General features: G+C 43.4%; 2 protein-coding genes across 5 annotated transcripts; both read right to left on the bottom strand.

The window, feature by feature from the left end:
• Positions 1 to 1,473: 1,473 nt before the first annotated feature.
• Positions 1,474 to 6,981, bottom strand: si:dkey-74k8.3 (transmembrane protein 109). 2 transcript variants are annotated; one of them, XM_012831991.3, is made up of 4 exons: positions 5,678 to 6,981; positions 5,191 to 5,250; positions 3,477 to 3,579; positions 1,474 to 2,174 (listed from the first exon to the last, which is right to left on the bottom strand). In XM_012831991.3, the coding sequence occupies exons 1-4, from the start codon at positions 5,906 to 5,908 to the stop codon at positions 1,822 to 1,824; spliced, it is 747 nt and encodes a 248-aa protein (XP_012687445.1). In that variant the 5' UTR covers positions 5,909 to 6,981; the 3' UTR covers positions 1,474 to 1,821. The 2 variants fall into 2 exon arrangements, with proteins under 2 accessions (XP_012687445.1, XP_012687453.1); XM_012831999.3 differs by lacking the exon at positions 5,191 to 5,250 and having other exon boundaries at positions 5,678 to 6,793.
• A 438-nt stretch (positions 6,982 to 7,419) lies between these two features.
• Positions 7,420 to 18,976, bottom strand: rnf20 (ring finger protein 20, E3 ubiquitin protein ligase). Of its 3 annotated transcripts, none has more exons than XM_031587134.2 (22): positions 18,819 to 18,976; positions 18,108 to 18,295; positions 17,602 to 17,670; positions 17,147 to 17,245; positions 16,652 to 16,799; positions 16,149 to 16,334; positions 15,560 to 15,675; positions 15,149 to 15,295; positions 14,792 to 14,866; positions 14,105 to 14,224; positions 13,705 to 13,884; positions 13,370 to 13,505; positions 13,110 to 13,231; positions 12,740 to 12,893; positions 12,188 to 12,470; positions 11,763 to 11,880; positions 11,387 to 11,536; positions 10,767 to 10,979; positions 9,906 to 10,031; positions 9,486 to 9,626; positions 8,529 to 8,630; positions 7,420 to 8,391 (listed from the first exon to the last, which is right to left on the bottom strand). In XM_031587134.2, exons 2-22 carry the CDS (start codon positions 18,276 to 18,278, stop codon positions 8,215 to 8,217), a joined length of 3,033 nt encoding a protein of 1,010 aa, XP_031442994.1. In that variant the 5' UTR covers positions 18,279 to 18,295; positions 18,819 to 18,976; the 3' UTR covers positions 7,420 to 8,214. The 3 variants fall into 3 exon arrangements, with proteins under 3 accessions (XP_031442994.1, XP_031442993.1, XP_012687434.1); XM_031587133.2 differs by having other exon boundaries at positions 10,764 to 10,976; positions 18,819 to 18,975; XM_012831980.3 differs by having other exon boundaries at positions 10,764 to 10,979; positions 18,819 to 18,975.
• Between the last annotated feature and the right edge of the window lie 3,761 nt (positions 18,977 to 22,737).

Below are 22,737 nucleotides of genomic sequence, written 5' to 3' on the forward strand. Positions count from 1 at the left end.
TCAGATTTATATCTTTTTTATATTTCTCATTTGTATATTTAATTTCAACAACGCACATGAGCTTGTCCTTTGATTCTGTGCTTTCCTTTGAACCACAAGTAGAGAAAACATTTATTATTAATATTTTAGTTTTTTAGTGAATACATTTTTATTTGAACTATTATCAGTTTTAAAAGAAGATTTACTAATGAAAAGGTTGCAAGTCACAAAGCAATGCCATCTTGTACTTATGCTTTAAAAGTGCAATATGCAGTTTGTCAGGGACAAACTAGTTTCCTGATAATTATCCAAATGTGTGGGATGAGTCAAACTATAGTATTTGACATTATATCTTAGCATATACTACATGTTTCTTAAATATTCAAAAGGATAGGAAATGTCATGTAGAATAGGAAAATGTATAACAGGGATATTGGGAAATATATATGCATAAGTGCTTTATGTCTGCAAACACCTCTGTTTTTGATGATTTAAAAACTACATATTTCCCCTTTAAGGATTACATTGCTATGGATCTTGGGGCAAGTTGACCATAGCCATGAAAGCCAGCAATTAAAGCCACTTTCAGACCAAAGACACACTCATCATCAAGTCTGTATTAGTATGCCGTTTTTCAAGCTTTCAGATGGTCTCAGAATCAGAGGAAGATATATTCACTAAAAATGAAATTTATATATATATATATATATATATATATATGTGTATGTATAATATATTTGGAAAGTTATGTGTTTTAAATGTGTGTGAAATTGTGTTTATACACTATTTTGTGTGTGTGTGTTAGTTTACAGCAGATAATGTGTAATAGTATAGATGTAGTGTACATTACAATACTACAGTTACTAACCACTAAAGCCTTACAGATCACAACACTCACTTTAGCTATTACGTATTGTTACTCTTACAGTCTTCCTGGTTTTGCTTGGGAATCCTACAGCTGTAATGAAGTGCCTTTCAAACAATGGGTCCATTTAGTCATGTGCTGTAAGTCTTTACAAGAGGGCCAAAAGGCTTGTGATTTCTTAAAGCTAATGCTCTGAAGCCTTGATCCTGAAGTCTTGGCTTCTCTTCACGTGACCCTGTGTGGAAATAAAACTGTTTTAACCATCGGTATTCTTCCTTTCAGAAGTTAATTTCACAGCTGAGTGTGAATGATGTTCAAACTGGTGAGCTGAGGATGCAGATGGATACATCTTCATCTGTTTAGGGGGCAGTAAGGCCACATTGGATGAAGTAGTTGTATTGCTTCACATTTTTCAGACAGTTAAGCAGAGCTCAGGCTCCAGTACCACTAGCCAACTCTTAGCTGCATGTATTCGGAGAACAATATGTAAGTGTGTATGCACGAGATTATCGTGTTTAAGCTCTTGGCCTTCAGTACCTACAGTCTAAATCCTCTAGATGAAATTCACTCTGGTATCATGTACACACACACATACACACAGTACATCAATAATATAGATTCAATGTAGATTCAGATTCATTTTTACAAATTTAATCATCTGTAACAAACACTGTGCATTCATCTTAGACTAACAGTATACAGTTCATAGAAATAACACATTTAGAACCGACAACTTAGGGTCATTGCCTCTGGGTATAATTTTCATCAAAAATCCATGTTTACAAGACACGCCATTTGTGACTCCCCTTGACCCGAGGAATTAAACATGAAAACCACACACAGCTAAAAGCACCCCAAGGGCTCCTTTATCATAACACGATAAAAGAAACGCACACACACAGTCCTTGTCCCTAGACCCACACTCATAACCACCACCAATTGAATCTCCTTTGCAGGCCATCATGGTGTCTCCTCTTTCAATCCATCTTCTTCTTCTCTATGGCTTTGAGTTTCCCCTCCAGTGTGTTAAGGCGTGTCTCTACGCCAACCACCTCCTTGCCGCCCGTAGCTAAGCCAATCACAGCGTAGCCCAGCACCAGAGCAGCCAATCGCATTACTGTGGCGTCTGTGGTCGCACTGGTGTCGCTAACGATCAGCCCAAAGAGCCACAGTACAGCGACGGCCTTCAACAACCAGAACACTCGCCTCAACACCAACAGAGCCAATCGCAGCACCACAGATAGCAGCCAGTAGCCAATGAGGGCCAGGAGAGCCCACTTCGCTACAGAGGCCACACCCTCTGGAGTAAAATGTGGGAAAGGAAATTTGTCTGTGGAGAGAAAGAGACGGGGAGAGAGATGAAAATCGAGATCAAAAGAAACTGAAAGAGAGAGAAGACAGTGCATGTCTTGACAGGTACAGTGTGTGGTATAAACTGGCCAATAAAGCTTCTTCCAGGCTTCATGACAACAACTATGTACTCCATAATGTTCAAAAAAGTGACACTATTTACACAACCACTTCTTGCATTGTGTTTCCTTTTGCTGACCACCTCCAAGTTCCATAGATTGCAAGGTTACATGATGACTGAATCAGTTAAAATGATCATTTCATTTTTTTATATATATATATTACAACAGCTATGTACTGATCCTTTAAAGAATCATTATGCAGGTTCTTACCATTTTACAATGAGTCATCATTTTGTGGATAGCTATTTTTCTAGTCTTGTAGTCTTATGCTCCAGGTCAGAAACCACACGAAAAAGTAATAGTCTCTTAATTACAAGGACAAATCAGGCTTGTTCATATCTTCACAAATACTTTGTTCAGGAAGGTGTTACAACAGGGACCCTCAAAAGAAGAAGAACCTGATTCCATACTGTTCTCACATTAGTTACAACATAGTTACCTGACAACACACAAGTTCCTGAACACTCCTGTCATTCTTTTGATGGGAGGGACACTTGTTTCTAGAACAAATGCCTTGCCCTTTAGGCTAAAATGGCATACTTTTACACACAAAAACACACACACATACGACCAATGCCTATAAGTAACTTTTGCTGTGCATCATTGCAAACATGAGATATAACACAGAATTAGTCTAACCATGTAGTAAATAATCATGAATGTTTATAAAATAAATCTAGGTACAGCCTTTGCTCAGACAAGTCCATTTTTGGATACAAATGCCTTAACAACCTTTACAAATTCCTTGCTATAATTCTTTTGCTGGCAAAATTCCCATACTTTGTGTGTGTTTGATTCAAACATGTGATTTGACAGCAAAGAGCATTTTTTGCTCACTGCAAACCCACTTGTGAAACAGAACAATGAATGAACTATAGGAAGAAATGCCACCTCCTTTCAGAGGTCCACACCAAACCAGCCCAGCTGTAAGATACACCTCAGTACACATCGGCCATTATGAATACCAATGATGGAAAAACTCACAAAAATTCGCAAAATCCCACATATAGCTGAGAATTGTTAAACAGCCAACTACATACTAACTGTTAAGCTCTACTGTAAAATCAGTACGGAACAGACAGTTGCCTATAGCCGATACAAAGATAAATTCGCATTATCGCTTTGTATTGTAGTAGTGTGATATGAGAGGCTTTACACACCGTCCACGCCAGTGGCTCTGAGGATCTCGGAGACGTACACAGCAATGACGTTGAGTCCGCTGGCTGCACCCTCCGCCAAGAACTGCAGCAACATCTCCAGGAACTACAGAGAGAGAGAATATATAAAAGACAAAGAGAGAGAGAGAGAGAGACGAGTGACAGGAAAATTGAGAAAATGTGAGTGAGAGAGTAAGTGTGTGAGAAAGAAGGAGGAGAAGAGTGACAAGACAAAGGATATCAAGCCCTTATCGGATGATTCTATAGTGATAAGCTACTCAAGGCGTAGGCCTTTCAATAACATGATCAATGTACTTTTTACAGACAGGATGTGAAACAACTAGATAAAAGTAGCCATCCGGGTAAATAGTTCTTCTTTTTTTCCATGATTTAAACTGACCCCTGGTACATGAATTGCTCGAAGTCAGCATTTGCAACCAGACCAGCTTTTGCAAAAGGACAAAAATAGTGCTATAGTCAGCAGCACGGATGAAAATACAGAGTTTTGAATTTCATCAGGCAAATAACTATGCCATCTCCCACAAAGTTCCCCCAGCATGTGAGAGGAGCAGTGTTGGTTTAGTTTGGATACATGATTGACACATTCACATGATTGGTTGAGTCATTGGCAATGAGTACATTTTTGGTCCCCTATTGGGTGCCTGGGCCAGTCAAAAAGAAACACGCAACTCCTCTGCATGAAAGCTGCATTGATATCTGCCTACATGTGAGGATAATCTTGTCAAATATTTTTTGTTTCCAAAAAAGGGACTGTATCACCCAAATATAATTTCTTCCTGATCTATCAACATGTTCGAAAATATAGTTGACTCAAGGAGTGGGTTAGCCTCTCGATTTAGACTACAGGTCCAGAACACCTCTGTTGTGATTTGACTTGAAATGCGGAACCGGTGGTGCTCATAACTGGTGTTATTTGCGTAAAGGTTCATAATCATGTGAGACTATATTCTTCACCATGAGTATGGAGAGAGGGGATGTGTCATTTGCCAGGAAAGCATTTATAAATATTTCATAATCTGAACTTGAAAGAGGTTTGTTGTACTTCTTCGTCCAGCAAATGTATGTGTATGTGTATGTGTTTGTGTGTGTGTGTGTGTGTGTGTGTGTGTATGTGTGTGTGTGCGTTTGTATGTATGTTTCTGAGTACTCCACATGTGTCTAGAATAATGGGCCTGTTTGGCTGCACACAAAGAAAGCTCTGTTGAAAACGACAGGCAAGTGTGCATGCATCTGACAGCTGGACAAACCCTTTAACTCAAAGCCATAACTCAAGCACATTCACACTATCACAAGCCTTGCTTCACATACACATTTACGACACCAGACACCCAAGCCATTTATACTCACACACACACACACACACACACACACACACACACACACACACACACTTGTCTGCAAGCTGGTGATGAAGGAGAGTGTGTCGGAGGACAAATGTCTAACACCTGTTACTCACACACTTACACTGTGCTGTGTAGAGCAGACTGACCACATCCCCTTAAGTGTCAATGTCAGTACGAGTGTGGTAAAATTAACGTGCTATCTAGTCCCGCATGTGTTCATATCACTACACCTACCCCTTCAAAAACCTTCTATTTGAAACCCAGAATACCCAAAGAACATGGGTTCTAGCTGTGCAAAACAAAGTAAATGAATGAGTGGCTAACTGGTGCGGAGCTACGTGTTTTTTTCTTACCATGGTCACAGTATAGATGTTCTCTGGACCAAATACAGATTCAAGGTACACAACAGCATTCTGGTACAGAGAGATCGGGAGCCAAGAGTGGAACAGCCGAGGTTGTGCGAGGGGTCAGAGAAGGAGGAGTGAGTGGGGACGAAATTAGGGCAGAGGAAAGGGGGATGACAGGAGAGGAGGAGAAGGGGGGATAAAAAGAGATTAACTTGAGGAGGAGGGGGCGACAAAAACGTTATTGGGGGGAGAAGAGAACATGACAGTGAAAGAAATGGACTGAAGCGTTCATTTTTCATATCAACTGATTCGAGAAGTTAGTTTTGATCAGTTAGTCTTTGGTTAAAGAATAGAAATGAAAGATAGGTCAGAAAGCGTGATCTATAGGCATGCCAGCGCTTTAAAGCCACCGTTAAAGGGTGTGAGGCAATGTGAGTAGGCTGAAAGACGTAAATCACAGTTGTTGGTAGCCTGTGGTCTTTTCTGTCCTCACCTCCAAACCTGTTTCGACAACATTGGTGCCCACAATGGACTCCACGTACTGGCGCGTTGCCTCTCCTGTCTCCTTGATCAGTGACTGGAGGTTCATCGAGGCCGAAGTCTGTCCAAATGGCAAAGCCTGCTCACTGCATCCAACCTCCATGGCGGATACATACAGTAGCACAATCAAAAACTTAGCTGAACTTGAGCCAGCATGGGCTGAAAAAATGCCCTGGGAAGCCATTTCACCAATGGTGAGAATAAGGAAACGAAGAAAAAGTGTCCTCGAAACGTGGCCTGTCGATATTTTATCTATTTTAAAATAGCTCTAAAGTGTTGCGTCTTAATAAATTAGTGATTGAAACATAAAAGCAACGATTAAAATGTCCCAATGCAAACAATGGCCTATGTTTGCAGACGATGACAAATTGACTTACAGTTGCAGCACCTGAATCATTCGCTACAAAATAGCCACCTTGGCAAAATAAAGTAGATTTTAAGGAAGCGACAGAAAGTTTGCGAGGCAACAAAGCGCAACAGGCGGACACTGTGAATCGGATGACAGAAGGACCAACTTGGAAGATTGGTCGATTAGATTTTCTTTGCATCAACTCAGCATAATTTAATAATAAACTTTGGCAACCTTCACCCGGACCATTATAGGACGCGCAAAGCAAGGACAGAGCACCAATAAATCTCGCTGACTATATTTGGTAATAACCAGGAATAAGAAAATACACGAATGCAATATTTTGAGGTTTTCTCCAGTTTGACAAATTCCACAACCTGCCCGTTACCGTTGTTTGATCGCACGGAAATCCTCAGTATATTTTTAGACGAGCGCGCAAAAAGAATACAGCTCTAAGCAAACGCGATGACGTTACAGCACCAGGACGCCAAAACACACAAAGATCCCTTGTATTTTCAGTGGCAGTCGGCGTGATATAAGTCCTATTAAATCACTGAACCGGTGCAGAACTAGTACTAGGACTGATGCTATCGACAGCTCTGTTCCCTGTTCGTCCGCACAGGGAGATTGCCTCTTGTAGACCCGCTTTAGTTGTTAGTAGCCCACGGCTAGTTGATGACTGGAGGACGCGTCAGAGTTGAGAGTTGCACGCCGGGAATTGTGGTTTCAAAGGGTTACATTCGAGGAATTTGTGGGTAGAGGTAGTTGTAGTGCAGATTGCTTCAGTAACCCCTTCTGCCTGTAGGAGCTCGACACTCATGAAACAGTTTGAATTTACCTGGGAGACAATCTATATTTAAAGGCACAGTCCTCGTTTTTTTATTTTTTTTAAGATTTGTTTTGGGGGTTTTTGCCTTTAATGAGATAGGACAGTGAAGGTTTGGACAGGAAATGAGATGGAGAGAAGAGGTGGGGAGTGGGATCGGGAAATGACAGCGGGTCGGATTCGAACCCGTGTCCCCGTGGGCGTTCAAGCCCGTATATGGTCGGGGCTACTGCTTGCGCCACAGTGCCCCTCACAGTCCTCGTTTATAATGAAAACAATATTTGTCAAATTTCTACTTTGAATCATTCCTCACAGTACTAGTTGTCCATCCAGTGTGTGCACTCAAGAAAAACTGCCGGTTTGTACACAGCCCTGGATTTGCAAATGGGAAACTGAGACTGAGCCATACACGTTGCTTCCGGTGCAGGGAACTATCAACATCCTCCTGTTTAGAATTGTAGGCTGCGTCTTTAAGTGGGGGAAAATTATGGTGAAGATCAAGAAAACCAGATGACCACTGTTTCTGTCGAGATTTATTGACTGCCCAGAAGCAAATACAAAAGTCATAACCTGTTAACGGCATAAGGTGTTGCCTCCGCTGTAAGGGCGAGGCATTAAAAAGAAAAGACCAATAAGCGATACAGATAAATGTACAATAAAATTACAACAGACCACCATCAATTTTCAATAAAGAGCGCAGGAGGATGAAAGGCCTAGAAATACGATTCTGGTGCTCTCATCTTCTATCACTAATTTTTTTAAAGTCTAAATACCACTCTCAACAGGTCCCGTAGCCCACTCAGGCCAGTCTAAAATGTCCTTTCTTTTTGTTCGTTTGTTTGTATTGACATTTCGTGTAAACTGGAAAGGTTTTTCCCAACTGTGAACTGAACAGACGACTGTATATCCTCCGTCTCTCTACAGAACCAGCGGTCAGGGACCACACAAGCACAATGCATCTCTACAGTCCATGTTTTCATCATCAAATGCAACCCCCAGATGGAATGTATGGAAGCAGGTGTGGAGGGCACTAGTTGTTTACCATGTAGCTGAGTGACACATTTGGTGTTGATGTTTTTTTTTCTTTTTTTTTCTGTGTCCTAAAGTAAGGGGGAAAAATCTAGCCAAACCCTAGGATGCCACAAGTCTCACACACGAACCACTTCTCTTCATCTCAGAACTCCAGAACACTTAAGAGTTACACAACAAGAGAGCAGCACCGACCCTAACCAATCACGATGGAGGATCCAAGGGCGGTGAGGGTCAGGTGTGGGTGTGGCTAGCAGCCAGCCAATCACACGGGGCCATTCGTCTCCTAGCTGATGTATATGCGGTGGAAGTCATTGGCCCCGAAGGCGGCGTTGCACTTGGGGCACTTCCTCTGGCGCGTGTCGTAGCGCGTCTTCACGCACTCGAAGCAGAAGACGTGGAAGCACTTGGTCAGCACGGCGTCCTTCATTCGCGAGTTACAGCACGGGCAGGTCAGACGCGCCTGGGGACGAGAAAAGGACAGAAAAATACCAATCAAATCAAATCAAACAGCAGTGTGAATAACACAAAGGCTGAAAGAAAAGCCCTTTAACAACCCATTCCCTGTTAAAGCATGCCTGCCAACAGAGACAGAAGTACCTTGTAATCGTTGATCTCCTCGTTCATTATCTCATCACCACTGGGGATGTCCGCTGGTTTCTTGGCTTTCTCCAGTTTTCTCCTCAGCTTGCAGATGTCCTCCTGCACAACAGGTAACAGGCAAATGGGAACCATAATATGTGTCAGATTTTAATTCGTGCCAACAGACGTAAAATGACCGGGAGCTGGATACCTCATAAACTGTCAGCAGTGGAGCCGGATGCTCTGTGTTGATGAAGCACAGTAAACGAGGCAGACAATGCAGCCAGTTCGTGTTCACTGACACAGACGTCCTTAATTTAATTGACGGGCAACAAGCTCATGTCCGTCGGGCATTAAATAAAACTGTTGCGGGCATGTGGGAGCACTGTGCCCACCCACCTGTGTTTGCGGATTTTAGGATCTTGTTCGTTGTATTAATTTAATACAATTATTTTGCCAAGTTATTAAATTAGCTTTACTTCATTGGCGGCGGACATTGCTCGTTGTCAGTTGACCATCGATGAAATTAGGGCCCCAAGACTCCACCTACACGTGGACCTTTACTTCACCTCAGTGTTTCCAAACTGATTAGCTTTGTTTGTTTACCTTTGTTTTCCTCCAAATCTAACCCATGCTAGCAGCTTGTTTATAATGTCCATGTCCAGGTCCAAAAGTGAATAATTTATTCTCCTTCCCCATTGTCATTATGGCCTTATATTGTGTAAGCTAGCTCTTAAAATGTCAGAACATAAAAGTGTGTGGCAACACAGACCAGCCATACAAGGACAATAACACTCAAAGGAGTGTGTGTGTTTGTCAGAGAGAGCGCAAAACAGTGAGCGTGTGTGTTTGTGAGAGACAGCGGGAAAAAAAAGAGAGTGTATGTGTTTGTGTGTGAGAGAGAGAAAGAGAGCAAAACAGTGAGTGTGTGTGTTTGTGAGAGAGAGCGCAAAACAGTGAGTGTGTGTGGTTTACCTGTGCGCGCCGTGCGTTGAAGGACTCTTTCTCGCGGGTGGTGCTGTTCTCAATCACCTCCTCCCTCACCCCACTCAGCCTCTGCTGCACCGACTCCAGCTGGCCCTTCATCTCCTCAGAGAGCAACGCAGACTCCTGGGCCTGGCAGAGACAGAGAGGAAGAGACAGAGGGAGGGTGAGCAAGAGAGTAAGGGAGAGAGAGAATACGACAGATGCACAAGTCTGTGTGCACAGGCAGAGGCGACTGAGCCCAACACATTCAGAATTGAGCTTTGTGTTTGTGTGTCTACGGGTGAACCTAAAGAAAGGAAAGTGTGTACAAACCATAGAAGAGGTATAGGTATGTGTGTGTGTGTGTGTGTGTGTGTGTGTGTGTGTGTGTGTGTGTGTGTGTGTGGGGGGGAGACAGTGTATGTGTACCTTGCGTTTATTCATGTCCAAAGCCTGTGTTCGGAGGGACAGCTCCCTCTCTGCAGTACCGATGGTCCCCTGTAGGAGCCGCTCTTTCTCTTCCAGCTTCCTCACTACTTGAAGCTGTGCATCAACCTATGAGGTAGGGGAGATGGGAGAGTGAGAAAACTGCTCAAAGCTCAGTCACTACCAATAAATGACTGAATAAATAGGGGCTATAATACAATATAATAATAACAATAATAACAAGCCTGCCATAAACATTCTACTAAAGCTTTGAACATTCTTCAGTTCCTTACCTAAAACATCAACCCTAAACACACTTTTCCCAACCCGAACCTAAGCACCTTTGCCTCAGCTTTAGCCTCAGACATCCCCATACACTTGGCTTCTACTGCCCAGCTGTGTCCTAACTGTCAGCAGCTGGACAGCTAACTCCTCATCACCTCCCATCAAATTTATTTATTTATTTATTTATTTATTTAAGCCTCGGGAAAACACATTGAGGAATAAGACCCTCATTTACAATGGTGCCGAGGGTACAATGAAGAGTTAATACATTGAAAAAATAAATAAAAATAAAATAAATATGCATATATTGCATATACACACACACACACACACACACACACACACACACACACACACACACACACACACACACACACACACACACACACACACACATCTGCAACGCACCAACCAATCACCTTCATCTTGGTTAGAGACAGGCGGCTCCCTAGGGGGAGCTTTGGTACCTGAGCTTTGCTCAAGTGTCCACATGAGTCTTAAAGTCAAGCAGCATGTCGGCAAGCTCCTCCCCCCCCCCACCTCAAAAACCACCCCGAAAAACTCTCTCACACACACCACCTGTGTCTTGAGTGTGAGCAGCTGGTCGGCGAGCTCCTCCTTCTCCTCCTTCAGCAGCTTGTGGATCTGGTTGGACTTGATCCTCTCGCTCATGAGCTTGAAGTTGGCGTCGTCCTTCTCCCGCAGCTGCTGCATCAACCGGATGTTCTGCTCCTGCATGTCCTCGAAGGCCTGCCCCGTCACATCCATCTCGCTGAGCAGAGCGTCTTCCTCCTTAGGAAAAGCGGGGGGGTAGAGGGAGAAGGAAGAGGAACGGAAGTTTGTAAATGTACAGGAAGGGAAAGGAAAGGAACAGAGAGGAAGATGGAACACAGGAGAGAGAAGAGGAGGAACAGAGGAATGGAGAGGAAGATGTGTGAGAGAAGAGGGGGAACAGAGGAATGGAGGGGAAGATGGGGCACATGAGAGAGAAGAGGAGGAACAGAGGAAAATGCAAGTCAGACACAGCATACAGGTTTTTTGTTTGTTTGTTTTGTGTATATTCATGACAGATACGTACACTTATACAGGTATGCACGTAGGTAGAAACACACACATGTACACCACAGACAGACGACAGACACACACACACACACACACACACACACACACACACACACACACACAAGATACACACACACCTGTTTGGCCAGGGACAGCTTCTTGTTGAGGATGTCGATCTGTTCCTCCACGGAGCGGATCTTTCTGAGAGCCTCTTCGTCGGCCATCTTCTTCCCCTCCCTCCTTTCCCTCTCCTCCAGCTCTCGCAGGCGTTGGCGCAGCTCCTCCCCCTAGGAGACACACACACACATCCATTGATATATATACACACACACACACACACACACACACACAAAAACACCCATACACACACCCATTCATTCACACACACATTTCCACCCACATAAAGATCTAAAAATAATTCCACAAGCATTTGAACAAATACACAGTAGAGATACTGAACCTGAAAAGTGTGTGTGTGTGTGTGTGTGTGTGTGTGTGTGTGTGTGTGTGTACCTCTGACTTGGCTTTCTTCTCAGCAGCCATGAGTTGGACTTTATCCCTCTGTTCTTTGGGGGCGGAGCGATACATGTCCAACAAGAGCTTCATCTCCCTCTGTGACTCCTGCGCTTTCCTGTACGAACATCATCATCATCATCATCATCATCATCAATAGCAGCAGCAGAACAGGCAATACCAGAGTCATCGTCACAAACTTCATCAACAGAATCACCACCACCACCATTATCATAATCAATGTCATCATTATGATCTTTATCAAATCGCCACTATCACCAATGTCTCCGCTTTACCATCATCCACATATTCAACATTTTCACGTATCTCAACATCCGCCCAATCATTGCCATCCTTCTTATCTTGTATAGTGTTTTCAAGATGTACTTTTTTTTATACATTTATATTAATATTAGAGTACGTACTTGAGCTCAGCACGAAGTATTTTCAGTTGCTCCACCTCCTTCCTCTTAGGTCCTCCAACCACGGCGCAGCGTTCCGCCACATTCTCTTCTAAATGGCTGCTGCTGGTTCCAGCCCTGTCCCTCTCCTCTTTAACAGTCGCACTACCACGGGTCGCTCTGTCTTTCTCTCTCTCTCGTTCCTTCTCTTTCTCCTTCTCTCTTTCTTTGTCTCTGTCCTTATCCTTGTCCTCCTCCTTAACGACTAGTTCTGCCTCCGTGCCAGGCTCCGTCTTCACTGAGGCACCTGGGAAAAGACAGAGAACGAAGAGAGAAAAAGAATATGAAAGAGTATAGGAGGGGCAGAGAAAGGCGGAAGATACAACCAGGAAGATAAAAAAAAGAGTGTGAATGTGAGATTATGTATGTAAGTGTGTGCAGATGAGTGTATACAACATGGCAATGTACAGTGTTTATCCTGGAAGGCACCAAAAAGTCATCAAAAAGACTTAAAAAGTCTTGAAATATTGGTGTGCAGACTGGGCCTGAGAGGACAGAGGGAAGAAGCGGGCATACCTGTGCTGGTGGGCGTGGCCGAGTCATTATCAGACTCCACCTTCACTGTGACATCACCTGTGGCTGGTGTCAGAGGAGAGGCGGTCTCTTCTTTTACGTCAAGCTCAGTGCTGGACTGGGATTGGAGGATTGCGTTGCCCTTCGCTGCACGGACCTATTAGAGAAAAAGATTTACTGAGTTGAGAAATCCTAAAACATCCTAAAAGATCCTCCCTCCCCACCCCCTCTCTCGCTCAGAGACTCATCTCTTTTCTCTCCATTGGTTCATACAGACACTTTCTCTTTCAGCTTTCTCTCTTCATTGTCTCACACAGTGACTCACCCACACACACGCACACACACACACTCTCTTCCTCCCTCTACCCCTCACCACGTTGAGCTCCTGCTGCGACTCCCTCAGGCGGAGTTTGTACTTGAGCACCTCTGCCTTCATCTGCTGGTTGTGGTTCTGCAGCGTGCTGATCAGGTGACGCATTTCTCTGTTGATGGGACCTGGAGGAGAGATGGAGAGAGGGAGGGAGGGGAGAGAAATTGTGAGAAAGAGACAGAGAAAAAGACACACAAAGTCAGTGTGAGAAGGTGTGTGTGTGTGTGTGTGTGTGTGTGTGTATAAGAGAGTGAATGAGTTACCTGCTTGCTCATTGGCGGCGAGTGTTTGCTCAAACTCGATGCGCAGCATCTCGTACTCCTTACGCACCTGAGCCAGGGTGTCTTCCAGCTGAATGACTTCAGTACGCACCTTACGCTGCAGTGATACCTCATCATTCTAGAAAACACACACAAATTACCGGATAAATGGCAGTGAAATCCTCAATTGGCAATACCACATCTTGTCCACACACACTTACGCACAGTTACAGGCAGAAATGCTACTGGTTGGGGAAGACCCAAAAAATAATGCATGCGCATGCAAGCGCACACACGCATGCACACACACACACACACACACACACACACACACACACCTCCATATGGTCGAGCTGGCGTAGTCGGGCGGTTCTAGTGGTGTTGAGCCGTGCCCTGTTCTCGTCCAGCTGGGTTTTCAGAATCAGGGACTCGTTATACAGAACCGAGAACTGGGACTGCAGGCAGCGGTACTCAGCGCTATCTCTTACCACCCCCTCGGCCCGGCACACCAACTCCATCTGACAGGAAGAAACAAAAATAAAGAAAGAAAGAAAGAAAGAAAGAAAGAAAGAAAGAAAGGCAGATAGAGAAGACGGAAGAATTAAAGGAAGAAAGCGAGGGACAAGAAAGATAAGCATCAAGCATCACAGGTCATTCACCTCACTAATCCATCTGCAAAGAAAAGACAAAGGCTCTAGTCTCATGAACTGTGACTCCGGTTCCGGCCTGTCAACTCACTCTCATGCTCTGGTTGTCTTGATGGACGTTCTGCAAATCCTGTTGTAGTTTCTGCAGTTCTATGAGGCGGTTCTCCGCTAACTCCTTGTTCTCCTCCAGCTCACTATTCATCTCCTCAAACTGTGCATGGGAGGTTGGGAGAGAGAGGAAAAAGAAAGACAAATTTAAGTGGGGAAAAAGAAAGATGTTTCTTAAAGAATCACCTCAGTTGTTTGTCACAGTCTTCAGAAAAAAAACTATTTTATAAGGGTAGACTGAAACCGTATTGGTCACAACAGTCAAACATTAGTATTTGTAAAAGGGTCAAAGACAAATGAATGGGTTTTTACCAGCCAAAAACTTAAAATGTAAAATGATCTGTGCCTGTATTCACAACGCCAGTTCTACTAATTTCATAGTTGCTCATACCTATTAATCATTTTCTAAAAAATATCTACAGAATGTCTTTGACCCAAAAACCTGCCCATCTTAAAAGACAAGCCAGTTCTGAACTTTCGGTGCCAAAGAACCTACACCTACAATACTGCTGACACAGCAAATGCGCCCAGTAAGTCAGCTTCATTAGCACAGAGCCCCATGGAGGTTGTGGATTTAAGGTATTACTAGACGGTACGTTTAACAGCGGCTGGCTGCAACCTGATTATTATAAACACACATACACATAGCTTCACCTCTAAACGCACCCACCTTTCTCTTGTTGATGGTGATGGTTCCACACACACTGCTGGCTTCTCCACACACTTTGTAACCTTTGCTGTTCACCTATGGTGGCCACAGAGGGACACAGTGATGGTCAGATAAATACAGCCTTCCACTAGGCCGTATTAACACTTAACACACTTAACCACTGAAAAATTAAGAAGACAAAACATTCTATCCACATTGTATTTAGAAACTAAATAACAATTGCTTTCAAATGACTTAATTGTAGTTGTTGGTGAAAAACCAGGATGAAAATATTACGATAATAATAAAAAAAAACAGAAGCACACTCTGTCTCTCTCTTTCACACACACAGACAAACAGACACATGTGCGGCCTTACCCGTTCCAGCACCTCTCCGAGGTGTGTGTTGAGTCGGTTCTCTCGGCGACGGATCTTCTCCATGTCCCACTGTAGCTCCTCGACCAGAACCTGCAGCTCGCTGATGCGATTATCAGCCCGTGTCGCAGCACGACCCAGCACACGCGACTGCGCACGCACACACACACACATCAAATGTGTGAGAATCACAAAACAAACACACATGTACAGATCACACCCAAAACCAGTAAAACACACATTCTTAAAATCTGACAACCATAACACACATATAAACATCATGATCCTGGGAACAATTTACCAAAATCAAATTACAGGGGGGGGGGGGGGGGGGGGGGAGATCTTCTGCAAAATGATCCCCACTGCCATACATTTGAACTCTCATGCAGAGCTCCGCCATTTCCTCTCTCTCACCTCACTGGTCATCTGGCTGTGTTTCTGTTTGAGGCTGTCGGTCAGCTGACGCAAGCGTTCATTCTCACTGGTCAACAGGGAGTTGAGCTGGGTGGCGACATCCCACAGGCTACTGTCTGTTAATGAAATGTGGGTTACAGTTACCAAGACATTACCTAAAAGCCACATGAACCTATAAAAATACATTTGGTCTAGCAGTCCACACTGATTGAAGGTGCACAATTGTGGTGGATGTCTGAACAGCAACAATGACTTCTGGCCATCACACTTCCAATACAGTCCTATAACAGTCCAAAGAAATCCTCCAGCTCTACTTTATTGGTTCCAGATTGCTGTGGGTGTAACCATTTTGAAAACCCTCCGTAGGGGTTCATGCCTATGAGGTTAGGTTGACATTTACAGGCAGACCTCTATTATCTGTCAAAAGGGACAGGTCGTCTACTGTAATACTGATTTCAGAGGCAGAAGAGCACCAATGAGCGATTGTCACTATGCTTACCACTACTGCAACCCCCCAGTAGTGATAGCACTATGGTTGCCATGACACCCAGCACTCCCCAAAAACAGCATCCCACAATGCCCCTCTCACCGATTCCACTGTCCACAGTCTTCTTCAGCTGATCCACGGTGTCCTTCAGACTGGTGTAAATATCGGCCACGCGATTGGCCTGTTTACAGCTGGACTCCACCCTCTCCTGGAGTTCCGCCTCCATCTCCTCACTGCTACTACTGGCCAGAGTGGCCAAGAAAGAGTTGGAAGTCTCCCCCTGCTGGCCTAAAAGGGAATGCGCAGCACATATTACTACAATAATCCAAGAAAATTAAATATAAATATACATATTATAAATCTACTCAACAAATTACGTGTCAATTCTCTTTAGGGGGTATCTACTGGAGTGAGCTGTTGCCCTCACTCTTATGAGGCAGTCCTATTTCCCCCTCTTTTCCTGTTCCTCGCTTTGCTATTTTTACTGATATAAATGGACTTCACCTGAACTGGGTAGGGGTACCAACATGTCCTAATGACTATAAACAAGAGTTTCCATCTGGTTCTGAGAATCACATAAGGCCCAGCGGAGAGCTGATTGGTACCTCGGTCCTTTGCCCGCTCCGGATTGGAGTCTCCGTCAGGTTCCGGAGTGTCAGGTTTCAGGCTCCGCCCTTCACTGATGTGGCCATCCACTGGCTCACCACCAGATTGGTCGTAGCGTCGACCGATATGACGCACATTCTCATCAAACTGAAAGCATAGATAGAGAAAGAGAGAGAGACAGGGAGAGAGAGAGAGATGATATGATCTTGTGTTTTTCACTGAACAACTGACATAATTAATTTGTTTCAGATGCAAAGACAATTATGGTAAAGTTCTGTATTGATCATTTTTGAGTGTCAGGCTGGAAATTGAACATTCTAAGGCCAAAAGCAGATTACACATGTTCATCCTAAAATGAGAAACATACAGGTTGCTGTAATGTGCCTTTCATAAGCTGTGCAACACAATGTTGACAGAGAGATCAATATTTCACATACACATCAACACTAGTTCTATTAGCACATTATCGGGTAGGCTTCAGGTAGGAGGTTTACCTGGTTCCAGTATCTGTTGAGGATCAGCAGGCTGGCATCATCAGTGGCCTGCCGAGTCTCGAGTCTCTCCACTCTGTCCCTCAGCTCATCCTCAATCACCTGCAGGCCCAAAGACAGGCAGAATATTGATGTATACAAGGGTGTGTTTGGATTCACCAGTTGTCTACTCACTCACTCACTCACTATATAGACAAATCTATTCAGTTCAATATTTAGGGAATCAGACATTAAAGCAACAGGGAGATTTTGGACACCACTTTCCAAAACATTCCCTGCCTGTACTTTAGCAACATAGTAACACTAACATGGAAACGGAACAGCAAAATAATCATAAAACAAGTGCTTAAGATTTGGGGTACCATTACATCTGTTTCTAGGAAGGTACTTAAAAAAACAAAGCTGTAAGTCTGGTTAATTTAGTGTGTGTTTATCTGTGAGTGAAAGAAAAGACTTGCCTGTCTCTGGTCAAGAGCCTCCCCCAGTTTTCTATTTTTCACCTGCAGGGCTTTGATATCCTGTTCCTCCTGCGTGTGAGAGGAAAACAAGGGAGTGAGACAGTTGAAGAGATACATACATGGGACCCTAACAAGAGCATCATAAGAGAAGGCACACAGATGACCTGACTCAAGTCCTTCAATACTGTTCATGAATACAGAAACACTTGACAGGTCTTAAAAACAAGCACAATTGATGAAGTTCACGTCATCTTTGGTTAAATAAAGATCTTCCTAATGACCACTGCTGTACTCCTGTGGTTAAGACCTTAGAAGACAAAAACTAGAACAAATGAATGACTTCACTTTGTTTCTGGATGCTTCCTTTGTCACAGTGTCAATCTTAGTACCACTATGTCAGGAACACACAAGGCTTTCAGTTAGCTATAGTCATCTGTCACAGTGCGTCTGACATATGTCACGAAGATTTCTCAACAGTATTTACTACTAGGCTCTGCTTTTCTTACCGGGTTGGACACGCCTCCAAGTTTGATCACCGTCTCCACGGCGGTGCTTCCTCCCGCTGTCGTGCTGACCCCGGCAGTCTCCTCTCCGACCTCCCGCTCTCGCCTCTTCTCTGGAGGAGCGCCAGAGGAGACGGACCCACTGGGGTCGCATGGTCTCTTCTGACCAGACATCTTCTTGCTGCTGACACCTGAGCAAAAAAAAACAGGAACATAACGGAAGACAAGAAAGTAGAGTAACTTGTGTTGAACCTAATCGGGCTGAATCACAGGTTCAATCTGTACGGCCCCTCTCGCTATAAGACTGAATTGTGTGATCAATGCTTGGCTGCTAAAACAATACAAGATTGGCATGTAATACTTAGTTAATAACGTATGTTATATGATCACTATCTGCGTCGTCTCCAAAATGCAAGGCCATTCACCGGCTGACGGCTCGCGGGGATGATCTAATTCCCCGAGGCAATACAAATCAATGAACTTCGACTCAACCTGCGTGATTATCAACTATGGGTACATCCGTTGGTTGCCTGAATTGACGAAAACGTTTGTGTTGGCTTCCATGATCGTTATCGATGAACAGCCGGTGCACATAGCAATTGCAAGAATACAATGTAATAGCTTAGCAAGCAAATAAATCGACAGATCGGATACCATTTCGGATACAACTAATAACGCGCCATCCTACTTTCGAACTGGTGATGTAGTCTGTACCTTAGGCAGCGACAGTGGGGGTTTTAATTCGGATAACGTTAGTGTTGATGTCGGCGGTCCTTCTTCCAGAGAACTTTGTCCCGGAAGCGGAAGTAGTGCTGTATCATCGAGAAAGAACAGATTCACTCCAGTCTGCACCAGTGCGCCACCGTCTGATTGTATGACTTGGATATTTGGCTTGGCTCAGCCGTTTAATTGCGTTAACAGAATGTCAAGGCTTATTAAAATGGCCCACCGACATTTAATGCATTGCCTTATTTTTGTGAAAAGCTGTGGCCACAAAATACAATAGCAAAAGCACTCTGGCTCATTTAATTGTAGAATCACAGAGAACAATTACCCAATAATGCAGAATAGTTGAAGCAGATGGACTTCTTCATGGTCTCTATAAGCCTGTCAATTTCAACCAACTATTTTGGAGCTCAGTTGCAGTTTGCCTTTACAGTATTCCTCAGCAAAAAAATCTTTCCAACAATACACCAACAACACAACAGAGTTGGTAGTGTCTATTGTAAAACTTATATTTATTATACACAGGGGGGAGTACAGTACAGTTCAGTTCATGGGTCTTCTCACATGGCAGCAAATCCCCCATCCCTTCCCAAAGTAGCCCTGGACAAAATGAGAACATCATTTCTTAGGTCCAGGAGAAGGGGCTGAAGAATGCTGATACACAGCAGCTGACATATCACATAGACAACAAGAATAATCAAAACAAACATCTGCAGAAAAAAGTAATACAAGTCACATAAATATAAAGGGACAATAAGATTAGGAAAGAAAAGTTTGTTCATGTTTGAGTATATGGCAAATGGGACAAGTGGGGTGCCAATGGAGAGATAAGAACTTGAAAGAAACTAGGCTAACTTGTGTTGGGCTCACCCAAAACAACAGAAAAGTGAGGGGATGATTGTAAGGCCCACAGGCACCCAAAATCCGCAAGAGAACATCAGAAACATAAAATAAGATATATGACTGGAACCCAAAATCTGTTTATTTCAAATGTGAACTGAGGGGGGAAAATGGCTGACAGCTTTCCGGATGCTCTGGAGTTTTTGTTTGTTTATTTGTTTTTGAGTAGAACAAAAGGCATAGAGAGTCACTCATGGTTTTTATTGCATCATATCTGATATCACTAATTCTTTTAACATACTCACCATCCCTTGGTAGTGCATACGTGTGTGTTACTTTTGAAAAAAAAAAGTAGACGGCCCTGTCGCAGGAGACCGATGCAGGAGCATCACAATCATGCTAGCTGGAAAAGCTTGGTAAAAATAAAAAATTGTCATCCTTAACAAAATGAGAGCAAACTTGGTCTCCAGCTAAATATAATGGCATATATCTTTCTTTTTTTTTATGTATTTTATCTTGATATATTAAACTACAAATAAGCCTACCATCTACAAAATGATATCAATAACCATGGCATTCTGGGACATGTTTGAAAAACACTTTTTTTTTCATTCAATATCATGTGGTTATAGGGGGGGGGGGGCAACTTCGGATCGCTTCATCAGCATTATGAGTCACAGAAACCAAACTAAGCTTTTCTTATTTCTCACTTTAGTTAGGCTACTATTTGAAATGAAAAGATCAAAAAAAGAGCTTGACAAAAAAACAAAAAAACAATGTCAATGTAGTTCCATTGTCTGTGCTTTGATGTTTAGGTTAAAGTGAGGGGAGTTGTATAATCTACAAATGGTAAAAGAGTCTCTATCTACTACTCAATGGGAATCAATCCCTCTCACAATAACTCTTCAGTCACACCTTTCAAAATGACTAAAAGACTATTTTATAAAAGTCACACCTTTATATTGATGAAGTAAACCACATTCTTAAGGCTGAATTTTGAGACTTTACAGAGATGACGATTTCAACAAAAATTGTGTAGGAAAATTAGTAACTCCAATCAAATTACTCCTCTTAAATGATTACAATAAATTATAAATATTTAGTGCATTCAAAGACCAATTAAAAACACATCAGGGATCTCTTCCATGGGTCAAATAACAAGGCAGTACATTCGTCCACACATGCTCATGTCACAAATGGCCAGTTTACAGCTATGTTTCTTTCATGAGGGTAAAAATTTCAAATTAAAATGTTTAAAAAAAGGGATAAATTGCACCTCCAAAATCTTCCCATTCTTTTGGTAAGAACAGGAAACTATACAAGTACTAGGGTCTGACAATAGAAAGCTCTTTTAGGTCAACTCAGTTCGGGCCATCATCAAATCTGCATGAAGTCTAGAGCTAGCCATTGGCCAAACACCATAGCATTTGGTTTAAAAAGTTACACTTTTTAAGATGGGATAAAAATCAGCATCAAGTAAGCGGTCAAGACCAAGACATTCCTGACAAAAGAGGGGCCGCAAATATAAACAGGTAAAAAGCACCGCTCTTCTATCTTGCAACTGTTCAGATGAACTGTTCAAAGGTAAATATTTAAGTGACTTTCGTTTTTTCAAATGTAGTTTCCTCAATGTCATCAGGTGATTGGAAAATACGTGTACGCCTGGTCACCATGACGACCGTGCATCTCTAGCACTACGGTTTGGAGCGTCGGCCACGATCAACAACAGAAAAAAGACGAAAACGAAAACATCTAGGAGGCATGTAACTGAGGTAACAAAGAGACATTAAAACGTGGAATGTTCTCACCTCCCGTGTGTTTAAGGTAAAGCACTGAATGTTGACACTTCAGTGCGACCACATAGATGACAGTGGAGAGTCCAGTTTTGTCATTTTTTTGAAGGGGGTGGTGGTGGTGATGGTGAAATGTGAGTAATACAATATTTCTGGAACTCAAAAAAAAAAAAAAAACTATTGACCCTTTATCCTTATTAACATGATGTACAAAATGTGGGGTTTATCCACAGATATTTTTTTTTATTTTTATTTTTTTAAATGGCCACCTATTTATATATGATCTGTATAAGAAAGATATTATCTAGTGAACACCAATGACTTGAACTTCTGTATGCAGTAAAAACAGTGTGGGCTTGTACTATTGAAGGGGCGTTTCCTGCTATGACACTTTCACAATGCACTGTTGTTCTTCCAGAGAGAATGTAAACAGATTGAAGGAGGAAACAAAACAAAAACGACAACCAAACATAAACATGAAAAAAAGCACCAGACCTATTAACATAAAACAACTGAAGGACGTCAGAACTGAAGTCACAGCCCCATAGCACCAGTTCCAATCCCTTGCGTGGATTCTCCAAGTGGATTTGAGTTGAGAAGGCATGGTGGTACCAGTAGACCTGAAAACAACAACAACAAAAACAAAAAAAAATAAACACAAACACCTTTGTGCGTTCGTCCACAGACACGCCATAAGTGTTCGCTCCACGTTCTCTCCTTGGCTGTCTGTCTGTCTCCTGGGACTATTGAGGGCCATTTTCCCACAGCAGTCTGACCTCAAGAACAGCAACCCCCCCCCCTGCAGTAGTGGAGAGGGGAAAGTCTTGACAGAGTTAAGGGTAGAGAAGGGTGGAGGCATTCACTTCTCTCCACCCAGCACTCGACCCCACTCCTTCTGCTCCAGCCTCTCCACCTCCCCCAGGTTCGCTGCCACTTCGAAGTCCTCATCCCCGTCTGCGTCTCGGTCCCCGTCCACACACTCGTCTTCCCAGTCCTCCTCGAAGGTCTCCTCGCACTCTTCGTCCTCCTCCTCCTCCTCTTCATCCGCAGCCTCCCCAACCTCCTCGTCTTCAAAGCCTTCCTCCTCGTAGTCCTGCTCCTCCTCATCTTCAATCAACTCCAGCTCCTCCTCCTCCTCCTCTTCTTCTTCCTCCTCCTCCTCCTCCTCATCATCGTCCCCCTCTAACACGCCCTCGATCACCTCCCCCTCATCCTCCGGTTCCTCCTCCTTCACCTCTTTGGGGCTGGAAGGGACCGAGGAAGCAGAGGGGGAC

This window comes from Clupea harengus, chromosome 20 (genome assembly GCF_900700415.2).
Source record: "Clupea harengus chromosome 20, Ch_v2.0.2, whole genome shotgun sequence".
Classification (NCBI taxonomy): Eukaryota; Metazoa; Chordata; class Actinopteri; order Clupeiformes; family Clupeidae; genus Clupea; species Clupea harengus.